This window comes from Balaenoptera ricei, chromosome 2, assembly GCF_028023285.1.
Source record: "Balaenoptera ricei isolate mBalRic1 chromosome 2, mBalRic1.hap2, whole genome shotgun sequence".
Taxonomy (NCBI): domain Eukaryota; kingdom Metazoa; phylum Chordata; class Mammalia; order Artiodactyla; family Balaenopteridae; genus Balaenoptera; species Balaenoptera ricei.
Window position 1 is genome coordinate 182837409 of NC_082640.1, and position 19484 is coordinate 182856892.

The 19484-nt window shown below is 53.3% G+C and overlaps 2 protein-coding genes across 3 annotated transcripts in view; both read left to right on the forward strand.

Annotated features, from left to right (window-relative positions):
- Nucleotides 1-5862, forward strand: part of HHIPL1 (HHIP like 1) — a 29050-nt gene extending 23188 nt beyond the window's left edge. The window contains exons 9-10 of one of the 2 annotated variants that reach the window (XR_009500994.1): nucleotides 892-1503; nucleotides 5744-5862. Coding sequence is in view for 1 of the 2 variants with exons in the window: in XM_059914979.1 (XP_059770962.1) it covers nucleotides 892-1427 (536 nt within the window). In the remaining variant the exon portion in view is untranslated. Of the gene's footprint in view, nucleotides 1-891; nucleotides 2397-5743 lie in introns of those variants that run through there. The other variant, XM_059914979.1, reaches the window with a different exon arrangement.
- Nucleotides 5863-8121: 2259 nt separating this feature from the next.
- LOC132360766 (cholesterol 24-hydroxylase) overlaps nucleotides 8122-19484 on the forward strand; it is a 32557-nt gene continuing 21194 nt past the window's right edge. Inside the window, exons 1-3 of the mRNA XM_059915863.1 lie at nucleotides 8122-8247; nucleotides 14792-14872; nucleotides 15464-15545. Of these exons, the coding sequence (XP_059771846.1) occupies nucleotides 8126-8247; nucleotides 14792-14872; nucleotides 15464-15545 (285 nt within the window). The 5' untranslated portion in view covers nucleotides 8122-8125. The remainder of the gene's footprint in view (nucleotides 8248-14791; nucleotides 14873-15463; nucleotides 15546-19484) is intronic.

Here is a 19484-nt window from a genome sequence, read left to right on the forward strand (position 1 = left end):
AGTGAGACTGGCCGGTGGCCCCGGGATCCCTGCCCATAGTAACCGAGCACTTTGGGGTTTCCACCTCCCCTGAGGGAGGCAGTGCCTGGCAGAGTGTCTGATGTGGAGTGACGTTTAGCCCTATGGCTGACCTGGGCCAAGCGTGAGGGCCACGTCCTGCAGGGACAAAGGGAATCACCCACCGCAGCTCCCCGACACCTAATGAGTCCAGGTCCCCGTGGAGGGGTCAATGGGCGGGGGTCAGTGTGGACCACAGCCCCGCACCTAGAGAGCTCCTAACCAGCCCCCCTGTGATGGGCAGGGAGACCAGCAGCCTTGGGAGCCTGGAGGGGAGCGCTTCACCTGAGCAGAGGGGCCCCGGGCAGGCTGGTTCCCATCCTGCGGGCCTGCCCTCCACCCACTGCAGTTTGCACCCCCTTGTCCCCCCCACCATCAGCTGTCCTCAGCTTCCTCACCCTTAAACCAGAGATTGCAGCCAGAAAGCGTCATTTGCTCAGAGAAGCTCTCCCAGACACTCCTTCCCTGCCACTGTGCTCAGGAATTCACAGTGTGAGGGTCCTTCCCCTGCCAGACAGGGGACTCCCAGAAGGGGAGGAGGGATGGGGATGGGGAGAGGCCCAGCAGCAGAGGCATGAAGCAGCTGCCAGCAAGGGTGTGCAGAAGGGCTGCAGAAGCACCTGGCATTCAGCTCCAGGTGGGCACCTTGTGAGGCCAGGGTGACCCAAGAAGCACGCTTGGGGCACCTCATCCTCAGGGTCTGAGTAGAGGGCAGAACGAGGACGTCTTTCCCTGGGGTCTGCATTCTGGAGTGAAGAGCCGGGGGGGGGGGGTCGCGTGGGCTGGGCTGGGGCGGCCGGGGTCCTTCCGAACACAGCCTCTTCCTCTGCGCAGAGTTCATCCGGAGGATGGAGAGCACCCCGCGGCCCACGGCGCCCGCGCCCACCAAGGCTCCCCGCCGCAGCCGCCCCACGACCACTCCGCTCGCGCCCACCCTGCGGCCGTCACGACCCACCCCGCGGCCCGGGCGCCGTCGGGGCGGCGGGCGGCGGCGGGGACGGCTGGGCACCAAGGTCCCCGAGCCCTCGAACGGCGCCGTGCGCCTGGTGCGGCCCGCGGGCCTGAGTCCAGGCCGCGGGCGCGTGGAGGTGTTCGCGGGCGGACGCTGGGGCACCGTGTGCGATGACGCCTGGGACACCAAGGGCGCTGCCGTCGTGTGCCGCCAGCTGGGCTTCGCATACGCCGTGCGGGCCGCCAAGCGTGCCGAGTTCGGCGAGGGTCACACGCTGCCCATCCTGCTGGACGACGTGCGCTGCACAGGCAGTGAACGCAACCTGCTGGAGTGCGCGCACGCCGGCCTGGGTTCCCACAACTGCGACCACCAGGAGGACGCCGGCGTCGTGTGCAGCCGCGAGGACCCCCATCTGTAGGCGAGCATCGTCTGTCTGTCTGGCCGGCCTGGCTGTCCATCGTGCGTCCGGAGCCCGTCCACCGTGTGCGCGCCTGGTGCGTGCGCCCGAGTCCGAGGGTGGAGGGGAACGTGGCGGGTGGCCTAGGGGTGGCCCGTCTGTAATGCTGTCCTGTGGATGCGTATGCGGTGCGAGCAATGCACGCGTGTTCTTTGTGTGTTCCTGCCCACGTGTCTTTGAAACACGCAGCCGCAGTACGTGTTGGGATCCGTGTGGCCCCCGTGGGTGTGTGTCGTTGCAGCCTGAGGTGTTCTTTGCTTACCTCCAAGCATCTCAAGCAGCAGCAGGAACACAGCCTGGTAGAACCCTGAGCACTGAGGGCAGCTGCCCTTTAAGGGCGGACATGCCCTCGCTGCACTAACAGAGGCACAGCCGGTGGGTGGAGGGCAGGGACCAGGCCTGCCCTGCCCACGGTGGGGAGTGGAAGGCCCCAGACCAGCTGGAGCACGGCTTGAGGAACGTGGCCCAGAGGGCATGGACCCGTGGCCTGGCAGTCAGAGTTGCTGAAGAGAACACGAAGGCATCTAGTAGGGCCAAGGGAAGTCATCAGACTGATGGGTCCAGGGTGACCCCTGGGCTGCGGCTGCCCCAGCGAGGGTCAGGCTGCCTAGGAGGAAGCGAGTGCCAGGGTGGGCTGGCAGGGAGCACTTGATGGCTTCCGGGAGGAGCCTTCCGGGCCCCAGCATCACGCCGGACCCAGCCACGCCAAGCACCGCGGTCGCTGGTGAGGCTTCAGACTTCTCCACTTTCAAGCCTGTGCCAGGGCCACCTCTGCCATCTCCATTCCCCACCTACCCTGCTCAGTGAAATCCCAGGGAACCCTCTGCCTCCTCAGCCCAACCCCGGGGGCCGACCGGGCTATGGACCCAGTGAGACCACTGATGCTCTGTCACCCAGTGCCGTGCCAACAGCGTGACTGTTTACAAACCCCCTTCCTGCCTCTTTTCTCTGACTCACACCTGCCTGGAAGCTGAGGGAGGGGGTGGGAGAAGGGGGCTGGGCCTGCAGCCTCTGTCCTGCTCACAGGTGGAAGTTCCTTTGCCCACTAAGGGCCTCAGCCTTGGCTCATGCCAGGCCGGTCAAGGGGCATCAAGTATGGCTGGGCTCCGCCTCTGATAGGGGGCCAGGGAGGGGAAGCAGATAGATGGTCACCGGGCAGTGAGGACCGGATATGGCCCGTGTCGGGGGAGTGGGGGAGGGCTCTGGGTGGGGCATCCCAACCCAACCTGGGTGTTGTCCTGGGACCTGAGCTGGCACTAGGGGTGGTGTGCCTGGCAGAGGAAATGGTGCAGGCAGAAGCCTGTCGGGGTCTCCCAGCTGCTCGCTGAAGCTGAGTGTGGAGTATGAGGCTGCAGAAAAAAGCTTTAGGGTCGCCCTCTCGAACTCCCCCCTACCTCTGCCCTAAGTGGGGTGGGCGAGGGACCCAGACCCTTGTGGCTCCTCTAACCCTGCTGAGCCCCGCGTGGAAACCACAATTAACCCTGCCACTGAGTGTGGCCTGTGTGCTGGGCACCGTCGTTAAGAACGGTGCAGCATACCTGAAGTCATTCAATCCCCACAACAGCCCTCTTCCTCCCCTTTTACAGATGAGGAAACTGAGGTGCACAGAGCTTAGATATCTTAGTTGAGATCACCCAGCCAGGGAGGGGGAAGCCAAATTTGAACAAGAGCTGGCTAGCCCTAGCACCCGCCAGGTGTATAACCACTGAACCCCCTGGCTATACCCGCAGAAAGTCTCAGCATGGCCCAGGGCCCCTGCCTGCTGTAGGCTGCCAGCCTTGCTGGGAAATAGCTGATGGAGACCCCCGTGGGCCCCTTCTGCCAAGCAGGTGGCTGTGCCGCCTCCCACTGCCCAGGGGTGGTTGACCGGGCATCTTCGCAGGTCGCTGGGACATCCTGAAGTGTTAGGAGCTGGGAGGGCCCGTGGTGACCATCCAGGCCAAACTCCTCACTGTGCTGATGGGGAAATGAACCCGGGAGGCTGAGTGTCCCAGGCCTTTGGTCAGATGGGGCCGAGCTAAGACTAGAGCCCAGGGAAGGCGGGGTGGCCCTCGGGGCCCTCAGAGCAGGGCAGCACCATGGCCCTGCTCAGCGGAAGGACTAGGGCTGTTGGCCCCTCTGGCTTGGAGGTGGGGTATGGCTTTCAGCAGCCTCTGCCTCCTCTTCCTAGGTCTCCTCTGTGCTCTTCCCTGCCCCTCCCCACCCTGTGGAGCCCCTTTCCTCAGTCCAAGGCCTGGAGGACATGACGCCACAAGGCGGGGCCTGGGAGGTGGGCACCTCCCACTGCACCTCAGCACCCACAGCCTGGGGCCACCATGTGGGGCCCGTGGCACTTTCCCCAAGTGTCAAGGGGGAGTGGTCCAGCCCTCCGCTGGGCCCTGAGTGTCACTGTTGTTTGTTGGGGCAAGTGGGGGAGGTCCCAGGCCCCATCACTCCTCTGGGCAGTGCTGGCCTTGGCCCGTCAGTGTTGCAGGAAGGGTGCTCCCCCTCCCATTACCCCTCAGGCTCCAAATAAGGCTGAGGCTGCGGCCTGACTCCTGAGGAGGAGGCTCACAGAGACACACTGCTCTTTTACTAGTAATAATAAGGGCAGGTGGCTGACATTGGCTGAGCACTTACTGTGCCAGGCACTGTTCTAAAGGCTTTACATATTAGTCACTCTTTAATCCTTGTAGTAACTCTACGAGGTAGGTGCTAGGGTCACCATCCCACCCATTTTACAGATGTGGAAGCTGAGGCCCAGAGGGCCTTAGTTACTTGTCAAATGTCACACAGCCAATATTAGAAACCAGGCAGCCTGGCTCTGGAGCCCCAGCTGTGGGCTGTCACGCTGTGCTACCTCGAGAGCACTGAATTCAGCGTCCCCCTCGTTGGGCCCCATCATTGTGCAGATGGGGACACAGGCCCGGGGAGGGGCAGGGTTAGGCGCAGACTCCCTGTGCAGTGCTCCTTTCACTCCACCACCAGCCTCGGCAAGCCAAGGGAGCAGTCACAAGTGACTCTGTCCCCAGGGACGTTGATCCTGCCTCTGAGTCCTCTAAAGTCTCCGGGGATGGAGGCTAGTCTGGGCCAAGGCTCCCCCTGCTCCCTATAGGCCTCTGCCCTCACTGCCTCTAATCTGGCCTCCAGTCAGCAGCTAGAGTGATCTCTCAGAACCTGCCCAGAGAGGGACTGCCTCTGCCCAGCGCCACACAGCTTAGTTCTGGAGCCCGTGGAGCCACCGCTGCAGGGATGTCCCAGGTGTGGCCCAGCACCTAGGACTGCATCCATGGTGTCAGCCTCAGGTAACAACACTCCAGGTCTCTGGCTGGGCCTCATTTGTTCCCTGTTCACCTGCATCCCGCTGGCAAGCCTCAACTGGTCTGGGCCCTAGGTGGCCACCTTTCTCCTCTGATGACAGGAAAGGCCCACTGTCCCTGACAGCCCTGACAGCTTCAGTCAGTGGCTGAAGGCAACCAAGCTAGGGAGCAACCTTCAGCTCCCCAAGGCATTCCTGTGTTTACCCTTTGCAAATGCTTGGCTGGGAGACAACGCCTGGGATGTTAGGGTTCCAGCCTTGACTGTGTGACCTTGGCAAGGTCACTTAACCTCTCTGAGCCTCATTGGAAAACAGAAGTAACCAGCAGGATTATTGGAAGAAAAATGAGGTAACATTTACAAACATGCCCAGGACGTTCTGTATTGTTCCTGGACAGAAAGCTCAGTAGCAGGCTGTTGGCGCCCACATTGGCAGCTGCCAACTGCGCAAGACAGGGTGGGAGGGGCATGCCAGGTAGAGGGACCAGCATGAGAATGACCCAGGGACAAATCCTCAAAATGGGAGGAAGATGAGCCCCTTCAGCTAACATGTAGAACACACATCTTCTTGTGGGGGCATCTGTCTTCTGGTCCCGCTGCTAAAAACTAGCCTTTATTGATCACTTACTATATGCCAGATGCCTCAGGTATGCAGAATCATTTAATCCTCACAACTACCCCATAAGGCACCCCTGACACTACGGACAAAAAAATGTTGCCTGCCATCCTGGTAAACGATGAATGTTGCCCGCCATCAAGCCATCAGCCACTGTAGCCACCCCCTACGATGTGCCCTGAGGGGAATTCAAGATGGAGAAAAACTGGATACTGGCCCTGATAGTTAAGATGCATGTCTAAGGAATAATTTCAATGAGCCCAGACTCTTACATCTTCAGCACTAAAATCATTAACTTGAGATGTCTGGTTTTTGTGATTAGCAGTAATCTTTTGATGTTTGACTACATGTTTTTTATTTTCAGCAAAAACTCCTATATGTGTTTCCTGGCTCCACCCTGACCTCTTTGGAACAGTTCCCGAGCTATCTGAGAGGCTGTCTCCCAGGCTATAGTCCTCAGCAATGTCCCCAAATAAAACATAACTCCCAGCTTTTAGGTTGTACATTTTTTTTCAGTCAACAACTCCTTTCCAGATGATCTCCAAGTTGGCTACGTGACTGGGTCCCTTATTCAGAGGGGGAGTTAGCTCTGAAGCAAGGAGCCTGATCTTTCTCTTTCCCTGGGTTACTGTGCCCATGCCCTGCCAGGCCACTCAAGTGAGGGCAGCCACTTCAGAGCCATCGCTTCTGCCTGCATCTCCCGCAATGATTCCTCCTAGGAAACCACTTCCTGTATGGAAGCCATGTGGCCAATAGCTACCACAGTGGCTAGCACTTGTCCACACCTTCCCAGCGAAGGGCCAGGTGGTTGGCCACATGCTTCCAGGCAGCTCCCTCTGCTGGGGGCTTGCAATGCTGCCTGTCCAGGCAGAGGGCTTCCCCTGGGAGCATCAGCGTACAGTCTTCATCGTTCCCTGATGCTCACACGAGAGCCGGGAGGCTCAGATGAGGTGGTGATGGGACAGAGCCAGAGGTCACTGCTATTGACCCATGCACCAGAGAATATTAATGCCCACTTCTCTCCCTAGCTTAGTTGGACAGGTTCACACTGACAAATGTACCCTGAGGCTGTCCCATGCCTGCCCCAGACTGTGGCCAGAGCAGTTTAAGATCTGGTCCTGCCCTCAAGGAACAATTGTTTGGTGTCCTCCCTTCAAATTGCCCCCAACCCCTGGAGGTTTCACAACCTAGGAGGGTCTGTCCTGGTCTCCCCGCCTCCCTCTCCCCTGCCCCTCAGGGCCAGCCAGTGTGTGCCTCTGGCTGCTTCTCACCACCACATGGGGGCAACGTGGCAAGCCACCATCTCCCAGCCCTAGGGGGAGGCTGGTGCTCCCCCTAGGATGGGGCCCCGTCCCCCGAGCTGGAATGGATGTCCAGCTTGCCGTGCTGGGGGCAGAAATCCTGTCTCCTCCGTGCTGGACCCCACTCTTAAAGCTTGGCCCTCTCTGACACCCCATAGCCCACACGCCCCGAACACTCATGCCCCTGGTGGGGACTGTCCCTGGCTGTACCTGGGAAGGAGGTATACAGGCCTTCTCTGTTTTTCCCAAACCTCTCAGGATTCTGGGACTCTGGCCCAGGGGCATGTCCTTTTCTCAGAAACCCAGCAGCATCTAAACTCTTTGGGCGCCTCCTCCCTGGCTGTAAGGATCTTTATCTGGATTAGGAGGGGGCACACCTGGCCCTTCCCATCCACTGCTTTCCTTTTGGGCTGTTCCTGAGTCTAAGAATTGGGAAGTAAGAAGCCCAGAGCTGGCCTCTCTGTCATACCCGGATTGGTAAGAAGAAGCAGGTTATAGAAGGGAGGAAAGTCTTCGTTAGTAGTTCGAAAATACCCTTTGGCCACCCCGGGCACATTTCTCGCTTTCGCGCTTGAAGGGGACTTTCCGTAACCAGATTTTCACCCACTCCAACCCTTCGGTCTTGGGTCAACGCCTTGGACGTTGCGGCCGCGGTCCCCCAATGGGGCTTCCCCTTGGTCTGGGTGGCAGCCGTGTGCTCTTCATTCGCAGGCATAGGCCTCCCTGTGTCCCCGGGGTCCTCTTCACCTGCCCCGTGTGGACAGGCCGGGCAGGGGAAACCAGCTTTGGAGGTTGGGGTTCCAGGGAGAGGTTTGGGAATAGTCGGCGTGATACAGAAACTTGGAGGCTGGGATGGGGTTTCCAGGAAGGTTTAGGGAGAAAGGAAGGGGCCTAGGAACGCGCGCGGAGAAACGCCGTTATCTGGGGGCGCCAAACCGAGCTGAGCAGCCAGCAGGATTAGCGCCGCCGCCAGGTCAGCAAGCGCGGAGGAATTAGGGTTGCCAGGGACAACGCGTTCTGGGCGGAGCTGCTGTTGGGGTGGAGCTTGAGGGGATGTGGGGGGAGCCTTGGGAGGCGGAGAGAAGGCGGAGCTGGGGGGGGCTGAGCCAGAAGTGGAGTTGTGATTGGTGGAGATCACATGCTCTGGGCGGGGCCTGGGAGCTGGGCGGAGACAGTGTTGATGTTAGGGCGGAGCTTCAGGATGGGCGGGGCGAATCCGGGGCTGGCCCCGAGAGCTGGAGCCGGAGGCGGAGACGTGGTTGGCGGGGACCGAGCTCCTGGGAGGGGTCGGAGCCGGAGGGGGCGGAGCCGAACGGGCGGGGGCGGTGCTGGGTCGCGCCAGGCCTGGGGCCGAGGCGGCGCGCGGCGCTGACAGCTGAGTCGGCTCGCGGCCTCCCGCCCCCTCCGTGCCCGGCCCCGACCCCGGCCTGGCCTGCCCCGGCGCCATGAGCCCCGGGCTGCTGATGCTGCTCGGCAGCGCCGTCCTGGTCGTCTTCGGCCTCTGCTGCACCTTCGTGCACCGCGCTCGCAGCCGCTACGAGCACATCCCCGGGCCGCCGCGGCCCAGGTGAGCGGGTGGTGGGGGCGGGGGCCTGGATGGGGCTCTCGCATGGGGGGCCGGGGGACCGCGTCCAAGCCGGCATCGGGTCCAGCCTTGCCATTGCGCGCGGCCGCTTGGAAACGGCGGCAGGGAGAGGGGCGCTAACTATTCTTAGTAACAAATTACTCACAGCCGCAGCAGCTGCTCGGCGCCCACCGCGCTCTGCTGGGCCCCGAAAACGTGATGGCAGCGACAACCCTGTTAGGTAGGCGCTATTGTTACCCCATCGTTCAGACGAGGAGACTGAGGCGCGCAGAGGCAAAGTCACCTGCCCAAGGTCACACAGTTGGTAAGCCTAGATTTAAACCCAGGTCAGCCTGGTTCTAAAGTGGGTGCTCTTAACTTTGGGACTTGGATGGGGTCACTCAACCTGGGTTGTCATACACTGTACTTTGGTCACATCCCCCCTCTTTTTTTAAAATTTCTGTCCTGGTATCTCCTTTTTGTCTTCTCCTTAGTACTTCCATTCCATCCTCGGCCCTCGCCGCACTCACCTTACCTCCCCCCAACTCCACCAGAAGCTCACCTTTCTGAAGCTTAAATCAGACGCGTCATTTCTGTGCTCCAAAGGCTTCCCATCACTTAGAACTAACTCTAATTCTAAATTAAATCTACTCTGGGGCCAGCAAGGCCCCTGCTGAGCTCTCAGAACCCACTCTGTACTGTTCTAACCCCTTGCTTGCTCACTGCTGCCTCCAGTTCTTTCTGCATGCACCCACCCCGGCTGAATCCCTCCTCCCGGGTCTTCCTGTTCCCCATCCACCCTGTATAAAGCCCACCTCCTAGCTCCAAACTCCTTATGGGGCCATCATCCCTGAAGTTACCTTCTTTTCACCTGTTGACTGTCTGTTCACCTGTTGACTGTCTGTCTCCCCCTTTAGAATGTGAGCCCTGGGAGGGCAGGGATACTGTGTGTTCACTTGTGTATCCCCAGAGCCTGGGACATTGCAGATGCTCAATAAATATTTGTTGACTGAATGAATAAACAAGGGTATTAGACACACTTTTTAAAACCTCAGGACACCAACATTCTGGAAGGCACCCACCTCCAGCACAAGCCGGATGCCCTGGCGTTTGAAGCCTGAATCCCTGCTTGGTGGGTTCGGGAAAGATCTCTGTAGCTGGGGACACAGGGAGGCAACTGTTCTCCCTGCCAGCTCTCTCTCCTCCCAGGTGCCCTCTCCCACCCTTTTCCCTTACTTCGCAGCTGTGTCTTCCCCTCCATCTAGATGGTTCTTCCCCCAGCCTTCTAGGCTTGTCTTAAATGCCAACTCGTCAGGGAGGCCCTACCTGCTCCCACACGCAAATATATTTTGTTCATTTTATAAACTCTAAGTCACCTGAATGGTAATTGGGTAACTATTTGTGCTACCTCTTGTTAAGTGTCTGTCTCTCCCATAGGCCTGTGTCTGTCTTGTTCACTGCTGTGCCTCTGACATCTAGCTCAGCAGCACCTGGTCCATGCTCAGTAGACCCTGGATAAACTCTGATCCAAGGTGGATGGTGGAAGTCTCCTGCCAGTTCTGTTAGGTACACTCTCACCCTTTCAGGTTTTCAAGTCAGCCGTCAAGAGCTTGGAACTGAATGAGTTTTGTGCTCATTCTGATAGACCTCCTTATGACTTGACCTTCTCATAAACCCAAGTGCTTCAAACACTGCAGACCTGAGCCAATCTCTGTGTCTTAAGAAGAGAGAACTTAAATCAAGCTCCTCTTGGCTACTCTCCCCACATCAATTTTTTAAATTGCATTAAAAAAAATAAAATTATGTATGCCATAACATTTACCCCTTTAAAATGTACAATACAGTGCTTTTTAGTATAGTGACAGAGTTATGCAACCATCACTGCTAGTTCCAGCACATTTTCATCACTGCAAAAAGAAACCCCATAACCATTAGCTGTCACTCCTCATTGCCCCCGGAACACCCATAGTCCCTGACAACCGCTTATGTGCCTTCTGTGTGTATAGGTTTGCCTGTTTTGGACATTTCATATAAATGGACTCATACAATATGTGACCTTTTGTGTCTGGCTTCTTTCACTTAGCAGAATGTTTCCAAGGGTCATCCATGTGGTAGCATGTGTCCATATATCTTTCCTTTTTATGCCTGAATTCTCCCTCAAGTCTTACACCACAAAATCTACATGTGACCTACAGGTGGGTGGGTGGCTGGGTGGAGGAGTGAGAAGAGGCTGAAATATAATTGGGGTCGGGCTCTTTATTCTAAGGAGGTCAACTGAACAATGCATATACAAAAAGATTTTGGATTAAAAATTGGTTGGTGGTCAAATACAAAACTGCACTAAATGAAAGTTCTGGAACCTCTTTTTAGCATAAGTCAGATGCTTTGGCATTCAAAGCCTGGATCCCCAAACCATGACTGGCAACACCATGGTTGACAAGAAATCTATGCGTATTGAGTCTCCAGTAGTGTGCTTTAGGGCTTTGCCAGCTTGCAGGCAAGGAACCCTCTGCCCTGCAAGAGGCAGATGCTGTGCTCTCACAACCCCACTCTTCATCCTCTTTATTCTGCAAGAGTCACCAGCAAGATGCCCTCCCTGAGTGCCCTGCTTCTGTGTGCTTATTACAAACAACATCCTACTGCAACGATCCGTGTAACAGCTGAAAACTCAGTCGCCATGTTCAGATCCCACACAAACACTTGTAGCTTCTGTATTTCTCTGTCACTGCTCTGAGCTTCCTCATCGCCCCCCACTCTCCTGGTAGTGTGGGATGAATGTAAACTTGACAATGAAAAGTCTCTCTCTCAGTTTTTATTTCTTTTGTAATAAGTTTTGCAAAACTCCTGGGCCGTGTTGGTTCTCTCCACCCTCTCCTGCTTGCCGAGTTGCCAGGCCTGGGGGCTGTTTGGCAGTTGCTGGGTGGTTCTCGGTGATGGTGGAGACCCACGGCTGGCTCTGCTGGGTGGCGCATCCAGTGGACTTGGGGTGCACAGCTGAGCCCTCAACCACCCCATCCCTCTGGCGCGAGGCACTTTCATGGCCCCTCACCCTCACCCTCACTCCTAGTGGGTGGCCCACCTCTCAGCCATCTCGTGGGCTCCCGCCATCCCTCTGTGTGGGCTCTCCAGATGACTTCTGCTCCAGTGCTGTGCCAGACTTTCTCTGCCCACAGGAAACCTCGGGTTCCCACTGTGCCAGTCGCAGGGTTATAGGAAACTATGTGTGCTGGGGACCAGGCAGGGGAGGGGGATTTTTGCCCTCTCCTCTCTCCCTGGGCTGCTCTGCCATATCCTGTCTACCACCAGGGGCACACCAGGTGGGCTTCGGTCCGCCCCTCCCCATCCCAGGAGTCTACCATCCCCTCCTTCCATCATCCCGCATCTAATGGTTTCTAACCCCTGGTCTTCGGGCCCTGCCTTCGCCTCCCCCAGCGCCCCCTGCAGGAACAGGAAGGAACGGGTCGTAGGCTCCTTTCTTGCATGGCAGTGAGGACCCCACGCCACTCCGTGCCCTTGACCTTCTTGAGGTGTCACTCACCTGCCTCCCCAGGTGGCTCTGGACTCCGGTGCTTAGGGTGGAGACTCTCAGGCCTGTGAAGGTGAGAAGGGTCCAGACTCTGTTCTCACTCAGGTGACCCAAAACTGAGAATATTCTCTCCACTCCTGCAGCTTCGGGGAGTGACCATGGGTACTAGATTATTCTGGAAATACAGCCAGTCATGTGTGATGTCCACGGTCCATCTTGCCGCAGGCGGGGCGGTGTAAGTTCAAATCCACTCACCTCGAGTGGGCGTGGCTGCCCGGCGCCCCGCCGAGCTTCGTAGCGCGGGCCCCGCTCGCCCGCTCTCCCCTCAGTCCCTCACCTCCCGCGCCAGCCAGCGCATGCTCAGCCTTTATTCTCGCCTCCTCCTTCCCTGAGCAAATGAACAGCCTGAGACAACTTCCCTCCAGGGCTCTGCCGCCACATCAGCCCCCTTGCCTGCCCTGAGCCACGTGCCCTGCCCCCTGGGACCTCGGTGCTCCTGGCCAAGGATGCCCGCCCCCCCCCCCCACTGCTCTGAGACTCCAGCAATGCCCCCTCTCCTCCGTCATCACTTTTCCTTCTCTTCTGCATCATTCCTATTTTTATGTAATAGGCTGTAAAACAAACCTCTTCCCCCTCATTCGCTCTAGCTGCCGCCCCACTATCCCAGCTTTGCACGCCCACAGCAACACCCCCGTCCGAAGCCTGCCTGTCTCTGACCCCTGTTCCTCTTGAATCCACCGCCCGTCAGGCTCTGGTCCCCACCTCTCCACCCAACAGGACTTGATCAAGGCCCCAGTGACCTCCGTGGAGCTAGACGCATGGTCAGCACTTGGTCCCCATCTTGCCCAGCCCCTCCGCTGCTCGGGGCAGGGCGGATGCCTACCTCCTCCTTGAAGCCTTTCTTCTCAGGTTTCCCCCTCTCTCTCCCCTGCATCTCCTGCTCCAGTCTTCCTGGCTGGTTGTCCCTTTACTGCCTGTACCCCCAACAGTGGCTCACTCTTGGGGCCTCTTCCCTGTCTACACCCACCCCTTGTGGTCTAACCCGGTCTGTCAACACCACTTCTCTGCTGAGGAGTCTCGCATTGACATCTCTAGCTGGGAGCTCTTCCCTGAACTGCAGCCTCAGGTGCCTACCTGCCTGCTTCCCTTCCGTGTTAGATGGGCAGCGCACACCTAACAGCTCCAAGGCTGGCTCCCAGTTTCATCCACTTGTCTCAGGTTGGTTCCCAGCAGCCGATCCTGAGACAAGAATTGAAGTGTAAGTAGTTTGGGAGGGGTGATCCTGGTGGGAGTTGGGGATTGGATGGAGAGAGAAGGTCAGAAGGTCAATAAAGCAAATTACCTCTGGGGGCAACTGAGATGCAACCCCCTGGGGAACTCTGGGACCCGGTGGAACACAGGCTCCCCCCACCCCACCATGAGGTGGAGGGAGAGGGGGTCACTGATGGAGGGCTGCTCTGGGGGGTGTTGAGCTGGAATTTCCAAGCTACTCCCCCTGCAGGCAGAGCCAAGAGAGCACAGGGCAGAGACTCGGGTTCTGGCATTTGGAAGCCTCTCCACCTGCAAGGACAAGGGTAGGGGGTGGGTGCAACAGTGTCTGCTGCCCCCACCAGGCCACCTCTCAGTCCTCCTCACCTTAGTGAGTGGCAGCTCCGTCCAACCTTCCAGCGGCCCAGGCCAAAAGCCCCAGGGTCATCCCTGACCCCTGTCTCACACCCCACATCCAGTCCATCAGCAGGTCCCCTTGGCGCCACCCACCTTCATGTACATTCAGAGTCTGACTTCTCATCTCCACTCACAGCCCCCTCACTGGTGCCCCTGCTTCTACCCCTGCCCCCCACCTGACCTGTTTACTCTCAGCTCTGCAGCAGCAAGGACAATTCATTTAAAACCCAATTCAGATCCCATCTCTGTTCTGCTCAAAACCCTCCAGTAGCCCCCACTTCACCAAGCTCAAAGCAAAAGTTTGGATAACAGCCCACAAGGCCGTACACGATCTTCCCCCCATCTTGGTGACCTCATCGTGTACCAGGTTCCCCTCAAGCACTCTGCTCCAGCCACACCACCTCCCTGCTGTTCCTTGAACTTACCAAGCACTCTCCTACCTCAGGACCTTTGCACCTACGATTCCCTTTGCCTGGAATATTCATCCTCCAGATACCTACGTGGCCAAGTTCCTCACTTCTTGCAACTCACATGTCACCTTCTTAAAGGGATGTTCCCTGACCTGCCTATTTACAATAATACTCCTACCCCCTTCCCCAGCTCTCCTTACCTCCCCCAAGTCTGATTTTTCTCCCATCACTGTCTGACTCCCTATTTACTTATTTATATATTCACTCTGTCTCCTCCCAGGAGAATGTGAGTGCCATGACCCAGAAAACCCCAATTGCAGTTTTGTTGTTGCCCATTCTGGAAGCTGTAGTAAGTGAGCTTGATGGGAATAAAGTTAAACAGGAGACAGGAAGTCACCAGTACCTTGGAATGTGCCTAAGGTGACACCACACAGGATTGTTTACAATCTGGTAATCGCACTGCTGAGTTAACATGACCAAACTATGTCCTGGTGAGAAGGACTGTGGGGCACCCTGGTACCATCCACGCACCTGGGGCCAGGTGACTTCCTCTTCCCAGCCTTGGTTGCCCTACCTATTAACTACGTTAATAATAGACCTACTTCAGGAGGTGTGGGGAGTTCAGATGGGGTCAAGCTTAGCATGGTGCCCAGCATTTAGTAAGTGTTCCATGAATGTCTCAGGTTATTCCTCATGCCAGCCCCCAATCTCTGCACCAGGGAGATGGTTTTATCCCTCTCCATATTTCTAAGAAAACTTCCGGAGCCAGTCAGACCCGGATTTGCATCTTCCCTGGTGACCCTGAGCCAGGACTATACCTCTCCGTGCCTCAGTCCTCCCATCTGTGAAGTGGGCCTGATAATGCCAACTTCACAAGGTCCTGTGGGGAAGGGAGCACTCTTTGATGGTGACTTCCGGTCATCTTAATGTTTCCCATTTCTTCTAGTTTCCTTCTAGGACACCTCCCCTACTTTTGGAAAAAGGATGAGGTTTGTGGCCGCGTGCTCCAAGATATGTTTTTGGATTGGTGGGTCCTAACTTGTCATTTGTTGCCCCTACTCCAGTCTCTGCCCCTCACGAGCCAGCTTCCCCCAATCCCCTAACCCCCAGTCCAGCACACACCCACCTCCCCAGCCCAGGTCACTCCCACCCCCAGCAGTTCCTCCTCTGAGGCACGCAACGGTGGTTCAGAAGGCAAGCTCTGCCTTTTGCCAACTGCGTGGCCTTAGACCAGGCATCAGAAGCTCTCTGAGCCTCAGTTTCTTCATCTGTAAACTGGGTGGGGGTGTGACTAGGTAACAGTCATTGTTTAGGGTGGTGCTTTACACTTTTCAGAGACGTGATATTGCTTGATTCCCAGCACAACCTTTTGGAGCAGAAGAGGAGGGTAGCAACCCTATTTCATGGATTTGGAAACTGAGGGCAGTGGGGGATGTGACTCAGCAGTGAGTCAGCAGCAAGGCAGAACCTTGGCCCCAGACCCCTGCTGAGACCCGCCCCCCCCCATCCCCACCCCCAGGGATGGGACGCCCTGTTTCTCCAGCTGAACCTGGGCTGATCTGATGATATTCACATCTTTGGTAGTTGACAGCCTCCTTCGCATCACTTTGGTTTCCAGGGCTAAGAAGTATGGACCTGTCGTGCGGGTCAACGTCTTCCACAAAACCTCGGTCATCGTCACGAGCCCCGAGTCGGTCAAGGTAGGAAACAGAGTGGTTTCCAAGGGGAGCCCTCCCCTCCCCTGGGATGGGTGCATGAAACTCTACCCCAGGGACTGTGGGAGAAACGTTCCAGAGTCACACGCATTTGGGCTGGTTTCCCAAGGATCCTGACGGGAGCAGCATCTTTCCCTCTAACCACCCACTTTTCGGCAGTGGGGGTGGGGGGGCTCCTAAAAGCAGGGCTGTTTGATGTGGGCAGTGGGTTATTGTTAGAATCTTCTGGGTTGGGAGTTTTGCCCAGCTGGTGCACATGTGTCTGGTTGGTTCACCTCTCTTAGAAGTTCCTTCATCTGCAAGGTGGGATTATAACCCTTTTCTTTTAAGACTATGATGGGAACTAAATATTGATCCATTTATTTAACAAATAAAGGGTCAAAAGATGCTTCAACATGCACTTTTCTATGTACTTCACAATTATTAACCCATTGAATCCACAGAGGGGTAGGGACTCCTATTAGTCCCCATTTGAGAGGTGAGGAAACAGAGACAGGCAGCATCAGTTGGCCTGTAATATGTGCAGGATGGTGTCTGCCATATAAGTACTAAGAATAGCCAGTTGGCAGAACTGGGCTTAAATCTGGGCTCTGCCACCAACTGGCTGTGGAACCTTGGACAAATTACTGTTTCACTCTGAGCCATAATTTCCTCGTCTGTAAAATAGGGATGATCCCTTTCTTACAGGTGGTTATAAGAATGGAACTGATGAACTGGGAGATTGGGATTGACATATAGATACACTAACATGTATAAAATAGATAAGTAATGAGAACCTGCTGTGTAGCACAGGGAACTCCACTTCGCTGTACAGTAGAAACTAATACAACTTTGTAAAACAACTATACCCCAATAAAATAAAATTAAAAAAAGAATGGAACTGAAATAATGTGTGTGAACCATCTAGCCCATGCATGGCACACAGCAAGTGCTCAATAAATGATGGTGCTGTTATTCTCACAGTGGGTACTGAGCTGATGTGCGGGGGAGATGGTCTGCTTAGACAGTGGCTGTGGTGACGCTAAGAGAGATAAAATACAACTTGGGGTCTAGATCACAAGACAAGTTGAATGACCATGGTGCCTCTAACAGGATGTTAAAAGTCATTTTATTTTTAAGAAGTTTCATTGCGAATACAGACACATGCCTTAAGACTTTTTAAAGCATGCTACCAAAAACCATACACAAGACCTTCATGATGCTCAATGAGATAAGAACTTGAAAGATATATATTAATATGATGAATTACATTGTTTAGCATTTAAGTGTTAAATCAGCACTTCCTGGTCATGATACAGTTTGTTCCTGGATACACGGATACAATTTGCTCATCTTTTGTTAAGAATTTTTGTTTCTATATTTTTTCTTCTCTTGATCCCTGGCTTTGGGATCAGGTTAATAGGCCTCATAAGATGAGTTGGGAAATGTTCCCTCTCCTCTGTTTTCTGAAAGAGTTTGTATAGGAGTAGTGTTATTTCTTCCTTTAATGTTTGATAGAATTTACCAGTGAAGCCATCTGGGCTTGGCATTTTCTTTGAGGGAAGTGTTTTAGTTTTCTTTAAATTATGCAATCAATTTTTAAAGTTGATATATGGCTATTAAGATTTTCTATTTTTTCTTGAGTTTTGTATCTTTCAAGGAATTTCTCCTAAATTGTTGAAATTACTGATATAAAGTTGTCCACAATATTTATTTATTATCTTTATCATGCCTACTGGATCTCTGGAAATGTTCCCTCTTTCATTCCTGAGAATAGTAATTTGGGTTTTCTTTTATCTTATTGAATAAGCTGGCAAGAGGTTTTCAATCATATTCATCTTTTCAAAGACCCACCTTTGGTTTTATTGGTTTTCTCCATTGTTTGTTTCCTATTTTGTTGATTTCTGCTCTTTTTTATTTCCTTCCTCTACTCACTTTCAGTTTGTTCTTGTTCTAATTTTTTAAGGTGGTAGCTTAGATAATTGATTTTAGATTTTGTTTCCTTTCTAATATAGGCATTTAAAGCTTTACATTTCCCAGTAAGCCCTACTTTAGCACAAATATACCACACATTTCAACATTGTGCTTTTATTTTCATTCAGTTTAAAATAATTTCTTAATTCTCTTGTGATTACTTCTTTGAACCATGGATTATTTAAATGTGTGTTATTCAATTTCTAAGTATTATAAGATTTTCCAGATATTTTGCTTTTATTGATTTCTAATTTAATTCTGTAAGGTCAGGGAAAATGTTCTTCATGATTTCAATCCTTTAAAATTAATTGAAGCTTGTTGTATGGCCTAGTATATGGTCTATATTTGTGAACATTTGTGAGCACTTAAAAAAAAATATGTTCTGTAATTGTTGGAGTGTTTTAGAAATGTCAATTAGGTGAAGTTGGTTGATAGTGTTGTTTGAATCTTCTAAATCATTACTAATTTACTTTCTATATGTTCTAGCATGCAGAAAGTAAATTACTCTCTACTGAAAGAGGAGTGTTAAACTCTCTAACCCCATCATGAAATTGTCTTTTTTTACTCTCAGTTCTATCAATTTTGATTCATGTACTTTGAAGTTTAGTTACCAGGTGTGTACACATTAAGCAGAGTTATATCTTTGTGATGAATTGATCCCTTTATCTTTAGAAATTTCCCCTTTTTCCTTGGTAGTATTCCACTTCCTGAAGTATATTTTGTTTGGTATTAATATAGCCACTCCAGCTGTCTTATGTTTAGTGTTTCATGGCATATTTTTTTCTATCCTTTTCCTTTCTTTTTGGCCATGCTATGTGGCATGCAGGATGTTAGTTCCCCGACCAGGAATCGAACCCATGCCCCCTGCAGTGGAAGCGCAGAGTCCTAACCACTGGACTGCCAGGGAATTCCCTCTATCCTTTTACTTTTTATTATTATTATTATTTATTTTTTAAAATTTATTTCATTTATTTATTTTTGGCTGTGCTGGATCTTTGTTGCTGCATGTGGGTTTTCTCTAGTTGTGGCGAGTGGGGGCTACTCTTCATTGAGGTGTGTGTGCTTCTTATTGCGGTGGCTTCTCTTGTTGTGGAGCACAGGCTCTAGGCATGTGGGCTTCAGTAGTTGTGGCATGCAGGCTCAGTAGTTGTGGCTCGTGGGCTCTAGAGCGCAGGCTCAGTAGCTGTGGCACACAACTACTTAGTTGCTTAGTTGCTCCATGGCATGTGGGATCCTCCCGGACCAGGGCTCGAACCCACATCCCCTGAATTGGCAGGTGGACTCTTAACCACTGCACCACTAGGGAAGCCCTATCCTTTTACTTTTAACCTATCTGGAATTTTGTATTTCAAGTGGGTTTCTTATAGATAGCACATAGTGGAGTTTTGCTGTTTCACTCAATCTGAAAATCTCTGCCTTTTAATTGGAGTGCTTAGGTCATTTACATTTAATGTAATTATTGATATGGTTAAGTTTAAATATACCATGCTGTTATTTGTTTTCTATTTGATCCACCTGTTTTTTGTTCCCTTTTCCTCCTTTCCCGCCTTTTAGATTATGTTTTAGTATTCCATTTTATATCCACTATTGTCTTATTAGCCTCTTTCGCTCTCTTTGTGGTTGTCCTAGGATTCATAGGATAATCTTTAACTTATATCAATCTATCTTCAAATAATATTATATCACTTCATCTCTGTTTACCTTTAAGATTTTCTCTTTATCACTGGTCTCAGAAATTTGATTATGATCCACCTTGGTGTGCTTTTCTTTGTGTTAATTCTATGTAGGATTCTTTGAACTTCTTGGATATGTGGGTTCCTTGAACATATTTGTAAAATTGTAATAAATGTGTTAAAGTTCTTGTCTGTGAATTCCGTCATCTCCATTATTTCTAGGCTTGGTTATAGGTCAGATTTTCCTGCTCTTTGGCACGTCTAGTGATTTTATGTTGCACAATGGACATTGTGACTT